General features: G+C 41.7%; 1 protein-coding gene across 4 annotated transcripts in view; it reads right to left on the reverse strand.

Moving 5' to 3' along the window:
• The window catches only part of LOC134537401 (RNA polymerase II-associated protein 1), a 33,458-nt gene extending 13,296 nt beyond the window's left edge, over positions 1–20,162 (reverse strand). The window contains exons 1-13 of one of the 4 annotated variants that reach the window (XM_063377775.1): positions 20,064–20,162; positions 17,329–17,484; positions 15,781–15,882; positions 15,538–15,659; positions 14,156–14,276; positions 12,541–12,972; positions 11,806–11,981; positions 10,892–11,059; positions 9,518–9,702; positions 8,647–8,816; positions 3,423–3,591; positions 1,891–1,992; positions 425–725 (exon numbers count right to left, since the gene is read on the reverse strand). In XM_063377775.1, the coding sequence (XP_063233845.1) occupies positions 425–725; positions 1,891–1,992; positions 3,423–3,591; positions 8,647–8,816; positions 9,518–9,702; positions 10,892–11,059; positions 11,806–11,981; positions 12,541–12,972; positions 14,156–14,276; positions 15,538–15,659; positions 15,781–15,882; positions 17,329–17,484; positions 20,064–20,109 (2,250 nt within the window). In that variant the 5' untranslated portion in view covers positions 20,110–20,162. The other 3 variants (XM_063377776.1, XM_063377777.1, XM_063377778.1) reach the window with 3 other exon arrangements.
• Between the last annotated feature and the right edge of the window lie 4,538 nt (positions 20,163–24,700).

Below are 24,700 nucleotides of genomic sequence, written 5' to 3' on the forward strand. Positions count from 1 at the left end.
GGACTGCCACATGACTGCACGCAGGAGCGCAACAACTAAATTTCCAAAGGGGTTTTATAAAGAATCATCGATCCCCCCTATTGAAACGGGGGGTCCGGGGGTCCTCCCCCGGGAAAATTTGTATTTCAAGGTGGAAAATGGTGTTGTTTAAGCAGTTTTATCATCTGAAAATTGATTAACCAGCACTTTTTTTGCCCCCATTTGCCCCCACTTCAAGGTTTCAGCGGGGGAAAAATACCCTCCCCCCCCCCCCTTGTTGTTGCGCCCCTGGCTGCGCGGACGCAGGACGTACAGAGAGCGCGGGCTGCGCGGACGCAGGACGTACAGAGAGCGCGGGCTGCGCGGACGCAGGACGTACAGAGAGCGCGGGCTGCGCGGACACAGGACGTACCGAGAGGGTGGGCTGCTCAGACGCAGGACGTACCGAGAGCGCGGGCCGCGCGGACAGTTGGGACAGCCACTTGCGCACGCACAGCTCCAGCAGCTGCCGGTAGCCGCGCACGTGCTCGTGCCCCAGGACCAGGGGCGACCTGTCCCGCTGCGCTGCGGCCCGCTGCGCTGCGAGCGCCGTCTCCTGGGCGTGCGCGGCTACCACGGCCGCCTCCAGCAGCGACAGCACGGCCGCGCCGTGCTCCTGCCCGAACGACGACGTGTCGCCGTCGTCGCCCACGGACGTCGCCGACAGGTGGAATTGCAGCAGCCGCGCCAGCACCAGGAACAGGTCGCTACGGCAACCACGCGCAACCCCCTCCTCTAGCAGCCGAGGCAACTCGCAGGCAAACCAACACAATGTCTAAAAAGTCTTACGTTTATCATGCATCATCGACAGTTCATCAGACACGGGAACACACGACAAGTATCACAGATGTTGGGACACAAATAACACTTCTTTTTTTTATCTAAACACACACAAAGGAAGAAAATTGTTACCATTCATCATTCATTTTATGGTTATAGTTAAACTTAAGCTAACCAATTTAATATACATTTATTTTCTAATTAAGGCATAAGGCAAACTTCCATTTTTATTATCATCAAAAAATGTTCAAACCAAGTTAAACCCAAAATAAATTTTTAAAAAAAATGGGTTTGTGTACTTATGTATGTATGATATAAGTTATACTTACTTGGGGTAATAAAAAACTAACTTTAATTTTGCATGAAAATAATTAATAGAAATGAAATAATAAAATGTCTAGAGTGATATTATAAATTAAATAAATTAAATAAATAAATTTTAAATAATTACTCAGTATTCAATATTATATTACACATAATATAAACACGTGTATAGAATTAATTATTTATTTAAGTAAAACAATAGCAATAAATATTATTTAATAATGAAATTCAATAAATTTGCTGAATGTTTATTCAAATTCATTTACTTTAAATTGTTTATTAAATAATAATGTAAAAATTAATAATAATTTATAATGAAAATAAATTACACTAATGGGAACTTTAACTCACTTTTATAAATACACTTGAAAAAGTTTATAAACAGAATTTCTATTACTAATATTCATTATAAATGAAAATTTTTTTAATAATAATGACCAGTAATCAATATCGATCACTAAAGTATAAGATTTAAAAAAATCATAAATAATTTTAATTTGTATGTACCTTATATTTTATCCTATGAAAATTTTGTTGCACGGTAAGCATGCATTGAAAAAATTCACTCTTTTTAATTTTTTGCATAACGTGCCTAAAAAAATCTTCAAAAACAATTGATTCTAATCCAATGGAAAATTGCTTTGCAATAAACCAGAGAATACTAAAGTAATTTACGGACTGCAGTGTTTCCCACACGTCACAACTAGTTCCTAGCGCGACGGACCCCTGCGGCCCGGGACTGAAGGCGACGAGGCGCTCGCTCGGTACCTGACGTGCTGGGCCGCCAGGTTGTAGGCCAGCAGCGCCTGCCACAGGTACAGGCTCTCCAGGCTGAGTCGCAGCGCCTCCTTGTGGGGCAGGCCGCACTCCCTGCGCAACACACCTCCAGTCTCCACGCACAGCCTTCTCCGACCGGCCGTACCTTGCCCCTCCTCCCGTCAGATGTTCCCATCACGCAGAACACACCAGCAAGTCTCGGCACAAAAAAAAAATTGGTTGTCTGTAAAGTCGGTTTACGGACGATAGTTTAACGTGACGTCATAACAAAACATTGATGAAATGATTGCATACTTTTATGAAAAAAATTGAATTATCACTATTTTGTATGGATACAAAGAAGGAGTGAAATGAAATCTAAAATTTAATTGATAAATTTACTTTTATTTGCACTCATTAAATCACATATGTTTATTACTTTAACGAAGAGATTATTTTAACTATAAATTTTATACATGTTTGCTATTTAACTTCTTCCAATCTGCGTTATTCTGTTTAGGATAGGACGATGATAGGAAAAGTAGGAAACGAATGGGAGTGTTTCAAGTTTAATGTGCCTCGAAAAAGTCAAATCAATGGTTGTTCCAATCGAGTGGAAGAGAGATAGATGTGGCGCAAGCGTACAAGGAGCGTAACAGGACACAGCGAAACGGGACACTTTTTCATGCGTGCAGCCGGCCTTCATCGATTTATTAGATGTCACATCAAAAGAAAGAAAGTCTAAACTTTGGCCTCGCTGAGTTGCCCATCTGTCTTTCGTCCTCCTTTCACCAACACAATACGCGGGGTCCAGCAACACACTCATAGTTTTCAAATAAATCCAAACGTAAAATACCCGCATAAAATCAATATTTAAAATGCATGTACATGGACAATAACCTAGCAAACAAAGTTACAACCAGGAAAAAAAAAAACAAGTTAAACTACTTATTTGAATAAAACCACTATGTATCAAAATGAATCTTAAGATTACTAAGAATGATAAAATGCAAGTATAAAAAAATGAGGAGGATGATGATGATGTATGCAAATGTTTTGTCATTCAATTATTTTTATTACTACCATTATGTGAGAGTTTCCACTGTAAATTCATTACGACTTTACGACAGCTCTCTTCCATTTTATGTTTCCTCTCAGATTCCCTCAACAGATATTTAGTAAATACTATCTAATAGCGGTAAAAAGTACGTAAGTGATCATAATTCTGATTTATTGCATGAACTTTTACAGCTCGCATTAATGAAATAATGACTGAAATTATCAATGAAATAAGGATGAATGATATGAATGAAAGAATGAAATAATGACTAGCCTGAAAAAAATAATGAAATGATGAATGAAATAAGAATTAATGAATGGAATTAATGAATGAATGAATTAATTAATTAATGCACATAATGCCTCATAGACACTGAGATCATTAAAGACGAGAAACCAGTTAGGTGGTCGTGAATAAAGTGACGGCTGAGCCACGGACTCGACACGCAGTGGAACGTGGACCGACGAGAAGCTACGCTGCACACCTGGGGTCTATGTTGACGTAGCTGACGACGGAGTCCATGACGCAGTACTTGTGCACCATGTCGGACGCCAGGGCGCGGGACTGACACGCGATCACCCGCACCAGTTGCAGTGCCTCCACCAGTGGGACCCCGTACACAGACTTCATGTCTGCCACGCTGCCCGTGCCAACTGCGAGACGACGACAACACGTCCCATCTCCAAACAAACACTGTCTCAAGGAGGTCATTCAACTCCCCACTACACGTCTTTATTGGGACTTCCTTGCGTTGGAATACTTCATACGTGGCCAACAGTTTGAATAGTACAAAAAGTAGCTTAACCTTAAAGATTGGTTAGATATGACATATTCTCACCAAATATATTTAAACTCAATTTTATGTTTTAGAACATACCATCTCTTTTGGAAAACCATATAAATTAATTTACGAAATTTTTTATTTATATATATATATATATATATATATATATATATATATATATATATATATATATATATATATATATGTATATGTGTGTGTGTATATATATATATATGGGTACCCTACCTTCAATGAAGGTCCAATATTATTGGACGGGTACCCAGAGGGCATAGCCCGGATGTAATACACCGGATGGTGGTATATAATTCTTTACAGGATGAGAGACTACACGACACTACCAAACAGGAAGAAGAAAGAAACAAGAAACATCCAGTTCAAAAAATGTATGGTAACCCATCCGGTCATCCACATCCAGTATTACATAACACCCCTCTAAACAACTACCACACCGGATGGGATGGATCGGATGCCTTAAGAATCGCCGCTGCTTATCTACTGGACCCTGACCTTACCCCTAACCTCTGCGCTATCAAAAGGATAACCCCGCATGACCTTACAGCATTATAAAACAGATAAAGCCTGACACACAGCAACCATGGCCTCAGTCAAGCCTACGATGCCGCTCCGAGCACTTCACTGTGTAGACCACGACGATTGCATTCACGAGGTTGCAATCTGTACCTGCACCACCTGCACAGACGTGCAAAGTCAGTGCACAGGTATCTTCGAACAACCTGAAGAGGACTGGGGAAACTGTGACACTCAGCCACAACGCCCAGAACATCTTGAGGACGCCGAATATACTCCACCCCGTGACAGCGACAGCGAAGGTGAGTGTAACTCCTTCTGGGAACACAGAATGACGTGGGACGATATCGTAGAAGTAACAGAGGTACCTGCAACACCTCCCAATACTCTAGCAAAACAAACTATGCTTAACGAAAGCTTTAATTATGCCGTTCACTTGGATAGGGCAGAAGGACACGCAAGCGGAATGTCCCAAACGGACAAACAGTCGGGGGATCACGTTCCAAACACTCCCCCGACGATACATAATAACCTACCAAGCCAATCAACTGACAGCGCTCAATTTAATGATCCTAAACCGAATAGCAAACGACCTGCACCTCTCAAACGAAAGCGATCCCCTAAACGAGTTAACATCTCACATTCAAATTCTTCGCCCAAAGCAACAAAAAAACAATCTACTACTTGTTATAACAAACGTCAGCGCACGAGAGACCCGCAGACAATTGATAACAGAGATCAGCCGAGCACTAGTTCCGTATCAACCGCAAGAACTTCTAATTCAAATGCTCAACAAATCCAAGATACCTCTACGTCTGCGGGTACAAAACATAACTCAGTGCGTCGACTTTTCGCTTCTCCCTCTGGAACGAATCCCTCAACAATACCGACTACCACTGCAGGACAACATAGACACAACCCCAGTAACGACAATTTGGCAACACCTACGCCCTCCACATCTTCAGCCACAGTTAAACCCTCCGACGCACCAGACAACAGCGGCACAGACGAACACGACACCACAGAAACGAGTAGCGGAAACCCAAACGGCAAACAATACTTCACCTTGACAATCAGATACACAACAGCAGAATTCCAGGACCTCCGAGCCCGACTCCATGCAATCAAAACGACCCCGTCCTTCCTCGCAACCTTCCACGGCGACCACGTCCACATCCTCTACCACACCACCTACGGAAACTCCTCGCGGCTCCTCAGTCGCATCTCTCGATTCCTTACTCCCTCACGTTCGAGCTCTACAGAGTGCTATTGTACTCTACAACCAGTCCGCTACCTCGAACGATTCCTTGCCTATTTATCACGTAAAGGTGTCTCCTTTCTCCTTCGGTCCGGTATTCTGCCTACCAGAATAACAGATTTCTACACCAAGTCACAACAATCTGACACAGTAGATGCAATCGACAACACAATTTGCGAACCTTACGTAGAAGCGAAAAAAGAGGAGAACAACAGAACAAAGACCAAACCACAACAAAAAATAAACATTGTCGAGACCATCAACCTCCTCTTGGACAAGTACAATACTAAGTCCTACGAACAATTCATTAATCAGGTACCACTAACGGACACAACCGCTCTCGTTCAACTAGCAGGCACATCAATGCAAAGCTACGTAAGGCGTCTCATAAAACTACGAAATACACAGATCAAAACAATGCTCAAAACAAAACACTACTACGATCTGATGCTGTCTAACTGGTCCGATCACGTTGATATCGAGAATTTAGCTTGGCTGGAGATGTTCTTTACACAAAACGGATTGGAAGCTGCCCGGTTTTATTCTGAATTCATTAAAATACAATCTTGCATGTTAAAGAAAGTCAACGGATTCGTGATCGAAGGACAGACCAACACTGGAAAATCCATGCTCACGCGTCTGTTGACTAACGTACTAGAACCTACATTGCTATGTCGGGAACGAGACAGGACTGGTTTCCATTTTGACCAACTTCCCAGTGCAACATCCGTACTATTCGAAGAACCTTTGATTGACAACACTAACGTAGGAACTTGGAAATTGCTCTTGGAAGGTACGGAAATAACAACCGATATGAAGCACTCCGACAAAGAAATAATTGCACGTCTCCCTAGCTTCTTCACCACAACTTCACCTTTATGGAACTGGTGCGAGGCCGTAGAAAAACCCCCACTACTCATGCGTATTTTCATTCACAATCTAAATAAACAAATCTCGCATCAAAACCTTTCGGCAACTTCAACGCAGCTTCCACAGCCGCCTAACATACTAACATCACAAGACATTTATAATCATATTTGCCTACACTTCGAACAAACCAACAATTACCTAGGTACAACCGCTTCCAACGTAATCGCCAAGGAATTCAAATTACCAACTCCTGAATCCATTGACAGACTACGGACAATATCTAACACAATAACAATGTATGCATTACGAGATCCCTTGACATTCACTGACTCTGACTAAACTGCTTACAGAATGCCGAGACCACGACCATCAGAAGATACTCCACCTTCTACTCCCGCAAAGAAACACAAATCAGATGATGTCGACGGAGTCACAGGAGGATCAGGAATGGGACAAACATACCAAGGAATACAAGACGGCTTCGGCTACAACATCTCCGAAACATCCGTCTCAAACTGGTGGCCAAAATGTACACAAGTAATTCACGGAACATTTCCAATGACATTCTGGTTTGACGCAGACTTCAGTTCATCACAAGACCCACTACTCATTCCATACAGAAACCTCGCTTTCTGGACAGGTCCTAAAGAATTCCTTTCTAAAAACTGTACAGACTATCAAAAACTATTCCTCATACAAGCCAAGAATTCTCACGGGATGCTAATGCACAACTTCAGAATGACAATCACCAACCAAGCTACATTACGACAAAGACTACTAACACAAGGACAGACATCCACTACAACATGGGATTTCGAATCAAGTCAAAACCTCGTCATAGGTAAAGGGGATCGCTTTCACTCAGAACAAACATATACTAAAGATGATGTAAAACCACCATACAGACACGTTTCAATAGACTTCATGACAAACTACAACGAACAAGATCTACTAACATACGAAGAACTAGCCATCGGACATACGAAACACTTCACCTTCGCTGTCCCAACACCTAAATTCGGAAGATACAACCAAACAGATTTCACAGACGAAACGCTTCACAAATATCTAATACCAGGAAGAACAGGAACCAACTTCCTCAAACATGACACAGAATTATACAAAGAAACTCAAAGCAACTACTACGAACCAACAGAACTTGTTGAATTTATTAATCGTCCTCTGCTTGTAATAGGTCCGCCCATCATTCCAAGTGAAAGTGGCAACATGAAGTTCAAGTATCGATTAAAAATTCAAACTGCTTTCGACTATACTTTCATCATGCCAGCATTCGCCAAAACAAATGCGGCAAACCAAAGAGAAATACTAAATCTACCACAGTGCCAAGATATTACAGAAACTGATGTAAAGGACTTCTATCCTGGATACAGAATGACTAACATCATATAATCTAACATGGCAGTAAACATAGGCCTCTCGGGGAACTCTCTGCCTTAACAAAAGAGTAACGACTGGCTTACGTTACCACCCCTATTGGGCTCTGGTCAGTTGGAAACACGTAAATGGATGTTCTACATCCACATCCCTCCGGCTAACAGAATGTATGCTAAGGCATCCTACCCATCCATCCGGTTAACCGGAGGGGATGACATGGATGCCTTAACGTTCATTCTCCCAAGTGGATGTGTATAACGTAATCCTTCTTCCTGTTTGCCACTACCTGTAGTCTGTCATCCGGCTCTCGCCCTGATGATCGGCTCTGCCGATGGAGGGGTGGGAGCATGCGTGTTCTGCAGGTCCCCGGCCAATAATATTGGCCCTTCATTGAATATATATACTAGATTTCAATTACTGGTTCATTGTTAGAGAATGCAGATTTAACACTACCAAAAAAATAACTTAAAAAAAATATTTTCTTATTTTATCATTTTTTTACAATCCTACAATTTTTTACTTTGACTTTTATTAAATTTTATGTAGGCAGTTAACAAAGCATAATTTCACTTGTTTGTTCACCTTATATTTCATTCACATTTTAAAAGAATCTTAATAGCTATCTCATTTCTCAGGTGTGAATAGATTAGCCGTAGGTTTATAGTTTTTATTTGGTATAACTGACTCCCACAGTCATAATTAATACTGCAGAGTTACCACACTTATTTTCTGTAAATGCTACACAAAGTACCACCAATGCATAAGTCTGTATACATCCAAGCAAGTACAAAGTCTGCTTAATCAGATGTTTCAATGCTCACTATAATCATCGTACGACGTCAATTTGCTTACCTATTCTGGCCCAATCCCGAGGAAGAAACTGGCTCATGATGAGTGTCATCAGCCGCGGGCAACACGTCACTGCCAGAGCTGCCTCGTGTGAGTGTCTCACGATGCGCGTCAGTATTTCCAACACATGTATCACTGCCTTAGGACCTGGCTTTAAAACCTCCAGTATGTACCTGAAAACAAGCATTCGTACAAGCAACATACACTCTGCCAACTGCTAACATTAGCACTGGATCGCCAGTTACTCTAATACAGTAGTCATCAGATAATTATGTAGCGAAGAATAACATTTGCAATCAATGAAAATAACCAGACAAAAAAACATGCCTATAACTATAGCTATAAATATATTTTTTTTTTACTTCATTCTAGTATTTTATAAAAAAATAAGTGTAGTACAATCTTCTGCATCTATTGTTCATCTGCATGCATTTTTTTTTTGTTTTGGTCCCCCAAAACAAACGGACAGAGGCTGCAACTTGTGGGGGGTGGTGACTCTAAGTTCTCTTGCTTCAGTGGGGGGGAGCGCTGAAAGCACTGAAAGCGCTACAGCTACAGGAAACCAGGCCACGCTTCAGCGTCCCGTCACGTCCGAGCCAGGAATCAGGCAGCGGACAGAAGTCTGGTGTCGAGAACAGTCGGAGGCATAGCGTGCAGTAAACACTTCACACGCACCTGAACCGATGACGCAGCACAAAATCTGTACGTGGAGGTTTTACTTCCTCATTTGCTTAAGTGTTGGGAATGCAAGTAGGATAAAAAAATCTACGAAGAGCTTGATCTTGATTTTGGCAAGTCTTTTACTAACTACGTGAATAAAAAGGATCAATAAGAAGTATTTCCAGCGTCATGCTGAGCAGAGGCCGGCACTGACCTGAGCCGGAGAACGAGGTCCGTCCTCAGCGCTCCTCTGACGACGTCCAGCTTCACCATCTGGTGGTCCATCAGCTCTGCGGCCGCCTCGTCCCGCTCGGCCTGCTCCGTGGCGGGGTCCGGCTTCACCGCCAGCGAGGGCTGGAGCAGTCCTCCCGGGCCTCCCAGCAGCCGGCCCAGACACACCTGCACCCGGCCGTCACTCGCGCTGCAACCGGGCTCCCTCCTGCTGGCTTCCCCTGTGCTCTGCATCTCTCTCCGTCTCTTCTCCTGCCCCTTGCCCGCCCCTCCCAACCTTCTAGCTTCACTTCCCGCCACTGGAGAGTGTTCGCGCCACTTCTCTCAGTGTTACCGTGTAGCAGGTTGTTTCATAGACCCTCCACCCGTCGGCAGGGTGTCCAAGACAAGTGGATTCATTTATGGCAACTCCCTCTCCCCTCCTCCCCTCCCCCTCCACCGCTCCTCCCCTCATCCCATCCTCCCCTTTCCCCCCCTCCTCCCCCCTTTATAAACGTTACTTCAGTTAATGGTTTGTGTAACTTCATTTCTGGTAGCCTTATCAGCACACCATTTTCTAGCTTGGTCTCCCCCTTTTGAGTTGCATGTTGAGTGCGCAGATTTTCGGCCATTGCACGAGCTGTAAGCTAGTCTTCCCCGTTAATTGTGCACGCAGGGATGGTTATTTATGTACCTTTTGTTTGCACCTGCCCTGCGACATTGCCCGAGTGTTTGTGCATGGATTAATGCAGAATGAGTGTGTTGTAAGCTGCATCCACGTGCGAAGGAAATTACTAAACCATTTCACTTTTAAAACCTTCTTACTATTTTGCAAACCTTTTAATAAACCATTGTATTAAGTTTGCTATCATAACCATATTTAAAATACCTAGGATTCAACATTCAAAATTCTCTTCACTTACATTCTGAACCCATGTTAATTTGAGCCCAACTCTTGAAACTCCTACGGAGCAAAAATAGTCGCAGATAAACACGACCTCTAGTCACATGTTAATGAGAACAAGTTTTACTACAATGTTTTCTTTAACCTTAGCACAGTTGAGTTGTTTGGAATGTCAAGGTACAATATGTATTTCGAAAACAAATATACTTAATTTAGTTTAACGGTTATGTTAACATGGAATTTATGCGGTGATTTAATTTAACTTGTGCACTTTTCTGAGACAGGGAATGTAGGGGGAGGAGTGGAGGAGGAGAGAAGGGGTGGAGGGGAGGAGGGGTGGAGGGGAGGACGGGTGGAGGGGGAAATGGGAGGAGGGGAGGAGGGATGGAGGGGAGGAGGGAAGAGGGAAGAATGCTTGGGAAGCAAGGACAGTGGAAGGAGCGAAAGGCCCCCGGTGCCAGAGGCCGCGCCCACCTCGTCTGCGTCGCTGACCAGGAGGTGCCTGATGGCGGCGAGGGAGGCGGCCAGCTGGGACTCCGTGTTGTCGTCCAGCGAGAAGCGCAGCAGCAGGAAGATGTCGGAGTCCTGCAGCTGGTCCAGCAGCTGGTCCTGGAGACACTCGTCGTAGTAGCCGCACTTTGTCTGCAACACCACGCGACGACACCCTTCAGTCACGGATACAGCCCTAGACGCTACCGAGACCCCCCTGTAGAGCTAGCCTCCCGCCTCTTACGTGCCGACACACACCTCACCCTTAACTTCCGAGGCTCCGAGGGTTGTTTCATTCGGTTAGCTTCAGGGGCATCACTGCAAACTTATTTTGATGAAGTGAGGGAAGAGGGGTTTCAAATAATATTTAAAGTAAATAAATTCGTGTTTATTAGTAGTCAGTCTGCCATTAGTACAGTAAAAGCTATTCAGTCAGTCAATCCTTGGTTCAGAAAATTCTGTAATCGGGCACAGATCCAACAGCTTGTGTTCTAATAGAAGATAAAGCATGAAAACCGATTGAACATATTTTTGCTAGATAACAACAATTAATTAATGGGTTGTACTGACTCCACCCACAATTAATTCAGTCCAAAAATGAAATGAATTGAAAAAAAAAAAAAATTGAATTGAATATTTAATCAATTTAAATACTGTGTTTTCTGTGGTTTGTAATGACTGGTAAACCTACTCATGCTGCCACCTGCTGATGATGTGTACGACACTATGGCACAATGAGATTTTTTTGTCCAACTGTCGCTACTTTCTTCCCTTTGCAAATAAGACGTGCACCTTTGACCGGCTGTTGCAGGATGGCCACACAACTCGAATGTCGACACGACAGCTTCCCCCGACAAGATACGCTCGGCTCCACCTGAACGCCGGGTGGTCGCACCAACCTTGTGTATGATGTTGGCGATGGTGCCGAGGGCCAGAACCCGCTGCTGCAGCACGGAGCTGCGACTGAGCTGGCACAGCTCCTGCAGCGTGTAGCCGGGCCGCTCCGGCTCCTCCCCGTGGTGGTGCAGGGCCCGGGTCACGCCCACGCTCTCGTCCACGTACGGCAGCAGCAGTCCTGCCACACGCCCGGCACACCTCGCTTCGGGAACAACTGAAGCCTGCCGTTCCCCGCTTGCGAACTGTCCAACTGTGACTCCCTCGGGAACGGCATTCAGAGTCAACTTCGTGGGAGGCAAGAGAGTCAACACTCGCGTTAACAATCACTCCCAAAAATATTTCAAAATAATTAAAATACTATTCTGCTAACAAGGGGCACAACAACTAAATTTCCAAAAGGGGGGGGGGGGGGGGGGGGGGCAATATACCTTTTTTATAAAGAATCATCGATTCCCCCTATTGAAACGGGGGGTCCGGGGGTCCTCCCCCAGGAAAATTTGTATTTCAAGGTGGAAAATGGTGCTATTCAAGCAGTTTTATTATCTAAAAATTGATTACACAGCACTTTCTTTGCCCCCGTTTGCCCTGACTTTAAGGTTTCAGAGGAGGGGCAAAGTACCCTTGCCCCCCCTCCCCCCCCTCCCCCCCTGTTGTTGCACCCCTGCTGCTAACAGTCAGGCAACAAGGTAATAAAAGAAGAGCAGCAATAACTGGGACACCGGCGCGCGGCAGCTCACCTTCAAAGTCGAAGCGTGCAGAGTACGGCTGGTCCGGCGGGACGGGCGGGGCCGGGGGGAGGTCGGTCATCCAGCGCAGCTTCTCCTCCTCCACCACGTCCATGTGCAGCCACCTGTTTGCCTCCGCCGCGGTGGCCTCGCCCAGCACGGCGCCCGCCCCTCGCTCCGTGGCTCCCTCCCCCGGACCGCCTCGCCCGCTGCCAGCGTCCGCGCCCGCGTCTCCCGTTCCTCCCGCCTCGCCGCGGCTCCCGCGCTTCTCGCTTCCTCCCGCGCGCCTCGACCTCACGAACTCCACCATCTTGGGGTCCAGCTGCCGCAGCAGCCTCTGCTGCTCCTCTCTGATCTCCTCGGCGCTCATGGCGGCCAGTCGGCTCAGGTTGTCTCGGTGGATGTCGGCGGCCGCCGCGCCCGTCAGCATGTAGCTGCGATCCGCTGAGGGCCAACCACACAGCTGTCTCGAGCAGTTACCATCACTCAATGGTTAAATAACAGATGTTACTGGAATATGTTTAAAAAAAAAATTATTTGCATTAATCATGAGAAACTCACTGCAAGCTCCGTGACAAGTTTTTTTTTCTAGCTACTGGCTAGATCAAAGATAAATAAACCATTAATATTTTCACAATTAAAAATAGTGACTTTTAAACCTTCATCGGACTGCTTTTATATGTGGACTGAAAACTATATTTCACAGCACAAGGCATGAAGTAGTGCTTAGAACACTTCTTGCACTGTCATTTAAAATATCTCTTTTATACAAATTCATATACACAGTTTAGTTCTCTTTGCTGTTACAAATCAGAGTACCGGATGTCTATAAAAGTATATCCACTGTAAATGGTGTGTTATAACAGTTTAATTTAGACTATTTACAACAAATCATGCATCAAATTGAAAGAAACTAACCTTTTTTTTTCTTACAAATGTCCAACATGTGCACCTTTATTTATACTGCACACATCCAACCTAAGTCCAATTCTTCCCACACTTTGGTTAACAATTCAGGAGTAATGGAGGCAATAGATTCATCAATATTATTCTGAGTCTCAACTCTGGCAAATCATTACGTAGCAGCGGAACGTAGACACAATCTTTTATAAAGCCCCAAAGGAAAACACTCTCATGGCGTTATGTCAGGTGAATGTGAAGGCCAGCGAAAAAGAGCTCAGTCGTCTCTTTACCATTCAGACCAATCCAACGGTCAGGACTTTCACATTCAACCACTCTCGTACAAAGAGATTCAAATGGGGAGTGGCTCCATCCTGTTGCCAAATAAAGTTCACAGGTTCACTCTCTACTAATTACACTCAGGAGTTGCCATTTACATAGGGGGCGCTGTAAGCGAGAAAACAACAAAGCAGTGTTCGCGCAAGCGTTTAACTAAAACTGTTTGAGTTATGCTTCAATTGTGACCTTGAACAAACACTTTACAATGATTACAGTTGACACTATTAAACCTTATAACTGGAACATTCTTTTATGGACAAAATGTATATTATGACAACTTGTGGATGAATTTTCTTTCTCAAATACAAATTGAAATATATTATTAAACATTAAAACCATAAAAAAATTCAAAACAAGATATCAATTCCCCCATAACTGAACTAGTTACCAATAACTTTCTCGTGTGGAACCGTCTCTTGAACAGTTTCTTGATCCATCTCGACATCCAAATTGTCCTTCCTCATCTTTGCAAATTGCTGGGCAAAAATACTTTGACCTGCGCCTGTCAGCTGAAACAGAAAGCGTAACGTGGTACTGCTGCCATAGCCAACACGTCACTCCTTCAGTCGCACGTGGTGTGCGAGTTGTAACATTTTCTGGAAGACCTCCAAGGTTTCTTGTTCTGCTACAGTGTGCTCCTCACGCCAAGTACCAACATAACACGGCGGACTTGGTAACGTGTATCAATGTGTCGGCCATGCCAAACTATGAAATTGTTATTACCCTAAGTTCATCTTAAGCCATTTCTTATGTACGATCATCAGCCCTAAAGCATGCTGGATACTAAAAACCTCTATAACAATACTCACGCCACCGTTTTAGCTGACCGGCTACGATGAGGTCATTTGAAAGTTGTCTTCGGTACATTTGCCCCCCCCCCCCCCCTTTTCCCTCCTGCCCCATTCACCATCGCTTATAATCTGACAAGAGCAATGTCCAAAATCATGTGATGTAAATAATGACAACACAATATAGCACTTCCGCAAATACGTCTCATTAGGTGACCTTGTCTCACGTGAGGGGTTAAAGAATTTTATTAACTTTAAGCTGTTGCTTGACCCAGAACATAATGAAGTGTAATGTACAGCGATGATGTATATTAATTGCTACTGTATATGATTTGCTGGTAGCACCATGACAAAATATCCGCTGTACTGAATTTGAGTTCTGTATGTGAGTGTCCTATGTGTTTTGTATTGACAACTCCCCTTCAGGCTGCCTGGAGAAATGGAGGCTTATAAATAAATAAAAAAAAAATAAAATAAAATAAAAATAATGATAGCGAAGTCATGAAAAGTTATCATGCAAAGTGAACACATTGAGATATTAACAACAAAGAGACACAATTACACTTCTTTGCACAGCTAGCATGTACCGGTCCCAAGCTATCGTTACTGGTAAAAAAACTATCATGTACTTGTTCCAAACTAGCATATCATCGTTTAGCAAACAAAACTTCCCAACTAACATTTACTGAAATGTTAGTTGGGTGATACTGCTAGCTAAGTGATGACATATAAGTCCCAAACTATCATATACTGGTCCCAAATTATCATGCACTTGTACTCCCCAGAATCTCAGGAACGGCTCACAAACTAGCATGTAATAGACACAACCTATCATGTACTAGTCAAAAACTATCAAAAACACTTTTGCATTGGGCTTTGAGACGTTATAACGCCAACAGCAAATCAACAGTTTCCTTTGTACACTTTGACAACACACGAGACGTATTAAGAACTAGCGAGAACATGCGCAATCAGATGTTACCATCTTGTCTCTTCGAAAAGCCCTCGGGAAGCCATCGCAGTCGGGTCTGCTCACAGGTGCAACAAACTGTTTGGCTGATACAGTCCTTTCTTTGATTTCACCCAGGATGACTGGACTTACTCCTGCAATGGAAAAAGAAGAAAAAAAATACAACCTGCCAATGACAAGGCCTTTAACACTCGACACACAAAACACACACAGTGAGTACCGAGTTCAAAAACCATATGCTTGCTGTCACTTTACCTGGAACTTTTGTGGCACCCTCGTTCGGTGTCAGCTGACTCCTCGAGGAAGAAAATTTTGATTTGAGCTTTTTGCTTGACGGCTTGGGGCCAGCATTTTCTCCTGCGATATTAAAAATCATTTATCCTCACATCTACCCACATAATAGTAATAATAATAATAATTATTATTATTATTATTTAAAATGAAAATAAACTCAACAAACATAAAAACAATGTGCTGCCCCGCCCACCCAAGGCTTGTATCAAGATACGCTGCAAAGCCGCCTACTGCGTTTGATAATGGCTCATCTGATACCAATACGTGCTTGCTGTTAACATGGTTGGATTACTGAAATGTTATGAAACTAAAGGCAATTCATAATTCCTGCACATACAACGTATCGCTACTAAAATCACGTTAGTTAAACGTGCACTTGGGACTACCTAAACGACTATTGTAACGACTTCAAATCAAAGTAAATTGTCTGTGGAAAGAGGAGGTAACAAACCGGGAATCGAACAGTTATGAGAGTAAGTTAAAAATTATTAGTGAGTCACAAAATCATGTCATTAAAACATGTAACGTGTTTTGTTCTAAGCTGTTTAATCTCTTTGAGCAACATGTCATACATTGTAAACAAGTTGGTCACCCACCCTGCTGTAGAATGAAATTTTGTATGTCTCATGTGTTATAAAGTTAAGAAGAAAGATACTGAATGATGAGACTGATTTCAACAAAACTAGACCATAAACAATAAAACAAAATTAAATTAATTTTTCTGATCCATGCACTTTAGTATAATTTTTTTGTCCGGAAATAAAAACATTCCTTGAATTTCAAAAATTAAAATATGCCTTTTTTTATGGTGTGAATTAAGTTTTGGTTAAATGCTACTTAATTCCATGATATAACATGCATTTTGGAGTTGTATGGTGTATGTTTCATTGCAATTTACCATATAATCTTGCCCCCTATTTATAATTCAATCTGTTAATTTTTTTATTTTTTTTTTACATCTTACCTTGGTAAGCTTGTTTTTCTGAGAACGACACACACCCTCAGAAAAAATTATCTGCCGTGCAAAACCACCGCTAATCAGCGAGTGTGTACACAAGAAAGTGTAACTCTGTGAGCGGAGCTGCGGAATGATATTCAGAAGTACGATAGACTTGGTGCCGACTGGACGGTTTTATGTAACAATAAAATATTTAAATACTTTTTGAATTTTACTGTGAAAAAAAAATTTGCTGTGAGGCTCTGATCAAATATTTTCTTGGATGTTAATTTTCATCAATTTTAGAATTTGTTAACTTCTAATTTGAACATTCGTTTTTTTTAAACAAACTTTAATTTCCATTCCTCAAAATATAAATTATTTACTATAGGAGAGTTATAAAATTAATACCGAAAGTTTTTTTTTTCTTCATGAAAATATGTTTTACCGGGATTCTAAAATACTTCTCACTAATTTTGAACCATTTAAAGTACCCAGCTCTGTATACACTGAAATAAAAATCTCATAAGCTGTACAAAGCATAAAGTAATAATTATTCGCCTAACACACACCTCCACCAACTGTTGCTTTGTCTGGCTCTGATTTCCGTTTGTTGATGACGGAAGCCGACGGATTAACACCCTTTGCTTGTAAAAATTCTTCCTGCTGTTTCAAAATATCATTTTCATCCTCGCCTGGTTTCGGACGTTGAAACATTTTGTCACTGACTGTAAGCACAAGGATCAGGACAAAAATACTCAAAGACACCGACAGGCATGCAAATGCACGTTCAGAATCGTATAGGCAAGCAGTCATCAAGTCACTGAATACACAAACTATCAGCTGGCATATGGATACTCAAACAGGTTTCTCTCATACCAACTGAGGTGTGACGGACAGAATGTATTGATAATAACCAGTAAGAGCTTACGAAATGTTTAATCTGTCCTAAACTCAATAAACAATTTGTGTGAAAGTTAGAGCACATATTTAAATAACAAATATACAATATTTTAAAATATGTTTTGAGATAATTTTCCTGTGCAAATCTGCTTCCCGGAGCAAAAGAAGAGTATACATCAGTCTACCTGCAGCATTTTATTTTTTATTTATATAATTAATTAAACAACCAACTTGTGTAATTATCTTATACAAGGGCACACTCGAAAAAAAGAGAACAAAAATCTGAAAATACTTTAATTTCTTTTACTTCCAGACATTTTTTCTAATCATTCTGTAAATATTGTAGTATTTCATTACCTAAGGCAGAATTAAGTACTTTCCTGTAGCATGTTTATGGAAGGATATGATTTTCGTCATTTAATGCCACTTGGAACCAGATGTTCGCATGCCATTTGAAATGTGGATGTTGCAAGCAGATATAACTTGTTGCACTGTGAGTTTTTTATCTTATTTTGAAATATTGGTGATTGATATCATTGATATGTGATTCTGAAGGGTTTTGCTGATCACCTAGTGCAAATAAAAAAGGTTTGTAGGCTTTTAGAGAAAGAAGAGGAATGGAAAAGTTGGAACAACTTGCTGATCATAAAATAATGATAAAGAAATGGATAGATTAGATGACCAGAATGTGTTAAGGAATGTGGTACAATTCAGGAGGAGCATTACTGCTGCTTACTGCTAAATCTTGTGCCAAAAGCTCCAGGCGTGAATTCAAATTAATTCTATGTTAGCTACATTAATTAAACATGTTAAATATGTAATAAATAATTACTGTATTTGACCTAACCTAACCTAACAAACGGTTAACACTTGTTTACAGTAATCATACAGAACCTGGGATGGGGGGAATCAGTTCCAGAAAGTGTTCGAGAAGAGCAAGAAGCCACTGAGTCTGCTCGACAGGATATGTGGGGTACAGGAAGGGGAAGGTAATCCACACTAATCACGCCGATGTTGGAGCATGCGGCAGCGGGGATGTGCCCATGCCTGGCGACGGAGGTGCAGCGAGATGGGCCAAGGGTGTGTGGAGGAGAAGGAAAGGGCAAGAGGGGGAGATGCACAGCCGTCGGAGGTGATCAAGGAACTGGGCTGGGACACGTCACGAAGGAGGAAGGTGGAAAGGCTTGTACGGTTTCACGAAGTGATCAAAGGTGGGGGGTGAAGGGAAAAAATGGCAAATAGGTTGTGCAGACGAGGGTACAGGAGAGAGAGACCATGCGTGGATAGAGGGAACAGAGGGGAACAGAAAGAAAGAGGAGCTTGTTCCTGGTGAGAACACGGCAGGAAGCAGGAGTGGAATGGGCTCGAGGAGAAGGTGTTAAGAAGTGTGAAGGACCTACAGAGAAAGCTTAAAGCGGTCTCCATGCCATAGTCAATATAAAAAGTTCATTAGTTAAAGTTACAAAAGGTTTCTGACGTAGGTTAGCATACCTAACCGAACAATATAACCAATCATAAATCCAATGAACTACTTGAAATATCACAGTCATTTAACAGAATTATTAGAAAATAGTTAAGTAAAAAAAGTCCAGGTTTTTACTACATTTTTTTTTTCAAAAACGCTCCGCCCCCAGATTATTACCCAAACTCAGCAGTTAGAAAGGTAAACCTCCACAGAAGCAGAGTAGCACATACATATAAAGGTAAAAAAAAAAAAAATCTAAGACACCAACGATTGAGCTTATTCGGTGCTAATGAACAGTTACTCTGGCCAAAATAGACCTATTTTTTTTAGAAAATATCCTAGAGGGAAGGATTGTATCTTGACTGTAATAGTAGCCTGAAACAAGAATAAAAGGTGGTTACGGGCGTACGTAGAGAATGAGTTTATAAGAAGATTAATACAAGTTTGCAAGAGGTGAAACTTTCTTGCCACCGGGCAGATACCCAGTAATAAATCGAAAGTTAAGTTTTAACATTGTTAAAAATTTCAACACAAAATATAACCTTAAAATTAGCGCATCAACAGCTTTAATTTTAATTTATTTAAAAAGAACTTTAAAATTGTTAAATAAAAATAAAACACAATGAAACATAAATAAACACTCTTTCTTTTCAGTAAATTATATATTTTTAATCTTTACAGTGTCACAGTTCTGTTTGATGAAATAGAAGTCTTCCAACATTCAAATCGTCCCCACAACCGTTCTACACCCAGCGGCCTAGTACTTTATTTACTCTATGAGCTAGACAATTCATGTGAGTATAATCGACCAAATATTTTTTTTATTATTAATAATTTTGGTGGCCTACAGCCATAGGGTCATTTTCTGTTTAGTTCGAAGCTTTTTATTAACATATCAATAATAAAATTGCCGTATGTACATTAACACCCATGCCTTACCTGGGACTCGAACACAGAACCCCTCACACCATAAGCCAGTGTGCATCCGACTACGCTACGGAGTTTTTTTCCAAATGTTGTAGAAGGATACTATACGAATCAGGAGGCCTTTTCACATGCCATACGTTGGAGAACCCAACTGCAGTGTACATACTGGCTCAGCCCGCAGCGAAATTCAAATTCTTTTATTATAATGCGCGAAATCAGTACAGATAGGCTCTCGTAGTTTGAAAAAGGTTGCCGTAGAGAAATTAATTTACTCTACATGCATCTGCATTAAAACAGTGTATTCATAATCGAAACAAATTATTGCATTTATAAAAAATATATTGCTTTGAAATTAAATACCTCCTGTGACATTGAATCCAGGGCTCACCCGGCCAATACTATTTCCACTGACGGAGAGCACCCTCTAATAGACAAGAATTATTCCAAAACAAGAAGTGTCAAACATAAAATTAACAATTGGTGCCATGTGTTGTTTGTCGTTCATTCTCCAATTTCCAAATTTAAAATTAATATTATTGCCAAGTGTGTTTCGTAATGGCATATTAGTCCATAAAAATAAATAGAGTAGAAATGGACAGTCTCCATTTTGATTTATATTTTTTTTAACTAATTATTTATTAAAATTACAGATTTTTTTTAACCCTTCCGCTGTTTCTTTTTTAGTCAAATAATTTAATCAAAAGAATTGCTATTTGTTTAGTTTGTAAGGTAAACACATAAATATTCAGTTTATTTTGTGGGTTTGGCACGATGAGGCACTGTTTCCCCCTCCATTGGCGCCATTCCTCTGGCAGTCTAAATCAGGCTGTAATCCGGGGCGATAGTATTGTCACTTGATGTGCTCATCACGGGTTTCGGCCACGAAAACGTGGGTGACTCCTATAGTATTAAAAACCTGCTCACCACCTAGCCAGTACCAGTTCCCACTGGCAGAAAGCACTTCTCGGCCATTCTGCATGAGTCAAGAGCGTGACTTTGCCAACTAACTAATCAAATATGAAAAGTGCTAATCATTTAGGTATGGATCAAAGAGCGTAGGTATTAATAATTGAATGTTTACTAAGGTTAATTAAGGTTCAGTCCAGTTAGACCCATAAAAGAAGTGCCTATCGTAGGATGTGAGTAAAAGCCCAGTGCGGCTACCATGTGTTGTGAGCGCCCTTAAACCTCATTACTACCCTAGGCCTTAAATAATTAGTACTGTAGCCTGGGCAGGCCGAATTAAATGTAACAGAATCCCTTAACAATAAACGAAGTAGTGGCAACCAGTAACTGACAGTTTCCAAATTGAGTCAAACTTATTATTTATTTTGAGAGAAGCTACATTTATGCCCTCAGCAAAGCATGTTCGCACATCAGATTTTATTCAAGAGATCTGAATGATGTTTAGCCTGTACATTTTACATTAAATTGATGGATCGAAAAGTAAAATAATGACTATCGTCGACGAGTGCTTTATGACCTCAGGTCTTATTTCCAACAAACTAAAGGTTCTAATTCTTCAGAGCGAGTTTCTAGTAACTACTTGCTCGGAGAGTCCCAACTCGCTGCACGAGTTCCTTGACTGTGTATACTAACTTCTTTACTGAATTGTCACCTCTACGACAGTAACAGTCCCACAGCGTAGATCGTGCTGAGTCAGAAATAGTTAGTCTACATTACCAGTTTGTGAGGCAAATTCTGTTTCGTAATTCGGTGGCTGGTCGGGCAGACTGACGAAGCAGTGGCTGGCAAGGCAAAACCAGGGTGACGATATTGAAGAATTTCCCTCTCTCTGCTTGTCTTTGTCCAGTCCATGCCTCTTTATAGTCGGCTGGCTTGCTGCCCCCACTATCTTAAATAACCTAAAAATCCGTGTTACTTCTCTTTCCATTTGGGTCGATGAGGGAGTGGGCATGTCTAGAGTTTGGACAATATTCAGGGAGAGTATTCCTCAAAGTCGGGTAATCTAACAATCGTTGCGGGTGGTAAAATACAACCGCAACTCACTTACGGAACTGGCGGACTCCAGCAAAATGTTTTATGTAACTCATTCGCACATACACCTGCCGGCGTACTTGAACTAATGTAGATTCACAGCTCGCGAAGCCAGGTTGAATCACGAGTTAAGAAACAGTCGGGTGTTGCCTGCCTCCAAGCAACAATTTTCCCTGATGTGAAAGCGATTATGATGGTGTACAATGTAACATAGAGTGCTTTTTTTTGTCTTAAGTGTTCTGTAATTTGTCGATGCGAGCCATGTTACCCAGGCACACTAAGCCTCGCCAAGGCTAGTAGCATTCGACAGCCTAATGCCAAGCAGCAATTGTGAATAGTGTGCATACTAGCCTGGCACACTCCTTCTCCCTTTTCATCAACGAAATGCACTTCAAAATGCAGACAGTAAAACATAACATGACATGACTGCATTCTTGACCATTTTCATTTTTGTGCTTGAATACACCCGTAGCGAATCGGTAGTGAGTGTCCAAAGAGCATTCCGTGGCAAGTTTAACAAAACACCACCAGTTTACAATAGCATAATGAAGTGGTACAAGAAATTCGAGGAAGACGGCTGTTCTTGCGATGCAAAACGGTCGGGTCGGCCAGGCGTGTCACAACAGACAGTGGATTGTGTACGGTACGTGATGGTGCGGAGTACCAAGAAGTCAACTTATCGGGCTAGTGCAGAATTAAACATCCCTCAGCCAACAGTGTGGAAAATTCTTCGTAAGCGATTAAGAGTGAAGCCGTACAAATTGCAGCTTGTGCAAGCCATCAGCCACGATGACAAATTGCTTCGACTGCAGTTCTGCATTGCCATGCAGAACCGTCCTGAAGATGATGACTTTGCAAGCAAATCAATCTTCAGTGACGAAGCCACTTTTCATCTCTCAGGAAGAGTCAACCGACAACACACGCATATGGAGGACAGAATCCACATGCAACTCTCGAACATGTCCGAGATTCGCTAAAAGTTAACGTGTTCTGTGCCATGTCAAACAAGACAGTTTATGGCCCCTTCTTCTTCGCTGAGAGAACTGTCACTGGTATCACCTACCTCGACATGCTGCAATTGTGGCTTATGCCACAACTTGAAGCTGATAGCAGGGACTTCATCTTCCAACAAGATGGTGTTCCACCTCATTACCACAATGTGGTACGAGATTATCTGAATGAGATGTTGCCACATCACTGGAGGGGCCATGGGGTGGCCGCTGACCAAGTGCTACTCCCGTGGCCACCACGATCACCGGACTTGACACCTTGCGATTTTTTCTTGTGGGGGATACATCAAGGATAGTGTTTATGTTCCACCTCTACCACAGAACCTTGACGAATTGAGACACCGCATCGTAGCAGCTGCTCTTACCATCACTCCCGATATTCTGGGTCGGGTATGGGCAGAATTGGACTATCGATTAGATGTGTGTCGTGTGACACAAGGTACACACAGAACATTTATAACTAGTGGGAAAAAAAATGTATCCCTCACATTTTGATTTAAGACAAAGAAGAAGAAAAAATGGCACCTTCAAAGTATACTGGTGTGAATCATAGACTTCAAATTTAAAAAAAAAAAGTGAAAAAATTACTTTCACACATTTCTTGGTTAATATTACAGTACAACCTTGTTTTACAAGAGGAAAAAACCACAAGGAATAATCATTTGTTTGAACCTTTTAACAATGGACTCATGAAGCTATGAAACCAAATTTAATGTTAAAACCACTTATGGGTACATTTATACTTTCACTGCATTGTGCTTCAGACTTCGTCTTAACGGACACTCTCCCACATTTGTAAAATTGTCTCGAGATTCGTGATAATGGAATTAATGATGCTGAACTCCTTTACCACATAAAATGTGTTTTTGGTATTCAAATCATTTAGTAATCAAACAAACTTTAATTTTTTGTGCCATCACTGGATTGGCCAACTAAAATGTTGTAGAACTACATACAGTAAAGCCCTGTTAAGAAGTTTTTCAAGGGACTGGATGCTTAAAACTTCTTTTAACAGGGCAAAGTAATTTCCAACGTAAAAATTGATTTTACTCAAATTACATGTACTGTATTCACACAAAAATACACTATCATTGGCATGCTGGAATAACTGAATAACTAATTACATATTTTTTATCAGTAAATTGAATTATTAAAACTGTATTTAATTTAATAAGCACATTAAAATTAGTATTATCAAAACAGTAGCAAAAAAAAGAGCCAATAACTAACATTTGTTTTACAAAATATACGCAAATAATTCAAAGAAAGTAATAGCTGGCGGTATATGGTTTACTTTGTTTTCGACTTGACTTGAATTGGAAAATTGGTGTACTGATGGAACAGCCTCTAGTCCCTGAGTTTACAAGCAGGTGATTGGTCGTGCGGCACAGGTTTCAAAGATTGTTGGCGTTTCTCATTCGTCAGTTAAGCCACGAATGGGGAAAATGGTCTGCAGGTGGAACAGCCTCACTCCAAACAAACGCAGGCATGAGATTCGTCGAAATACACACAAGTAACAGCGTGTGGCGTGCGGCGCAGTTTTTTCGACAGTCTTGTTCTGTTCAAATTAACTACCGTATTGGCTCGAATATAAGGCGACCTGCAGTTTCAGGATGCCAAACAAATGTAAAAATAATTTTG

Source organism: Bacillus rossius, chromosome 12, assembly GCF_032445375.1.
Source record: "Bacillus rossius redtenbacheri isolate Brsri chromosome 12, Brsri_v3, whole genome shotgun sequence".
Lineage (NCBI taxonomy): Eukaryota > Metazoa > Arthropoda > Insecta > Phasmatodea > Bacillidae > Bacillus > Bacillus rossius.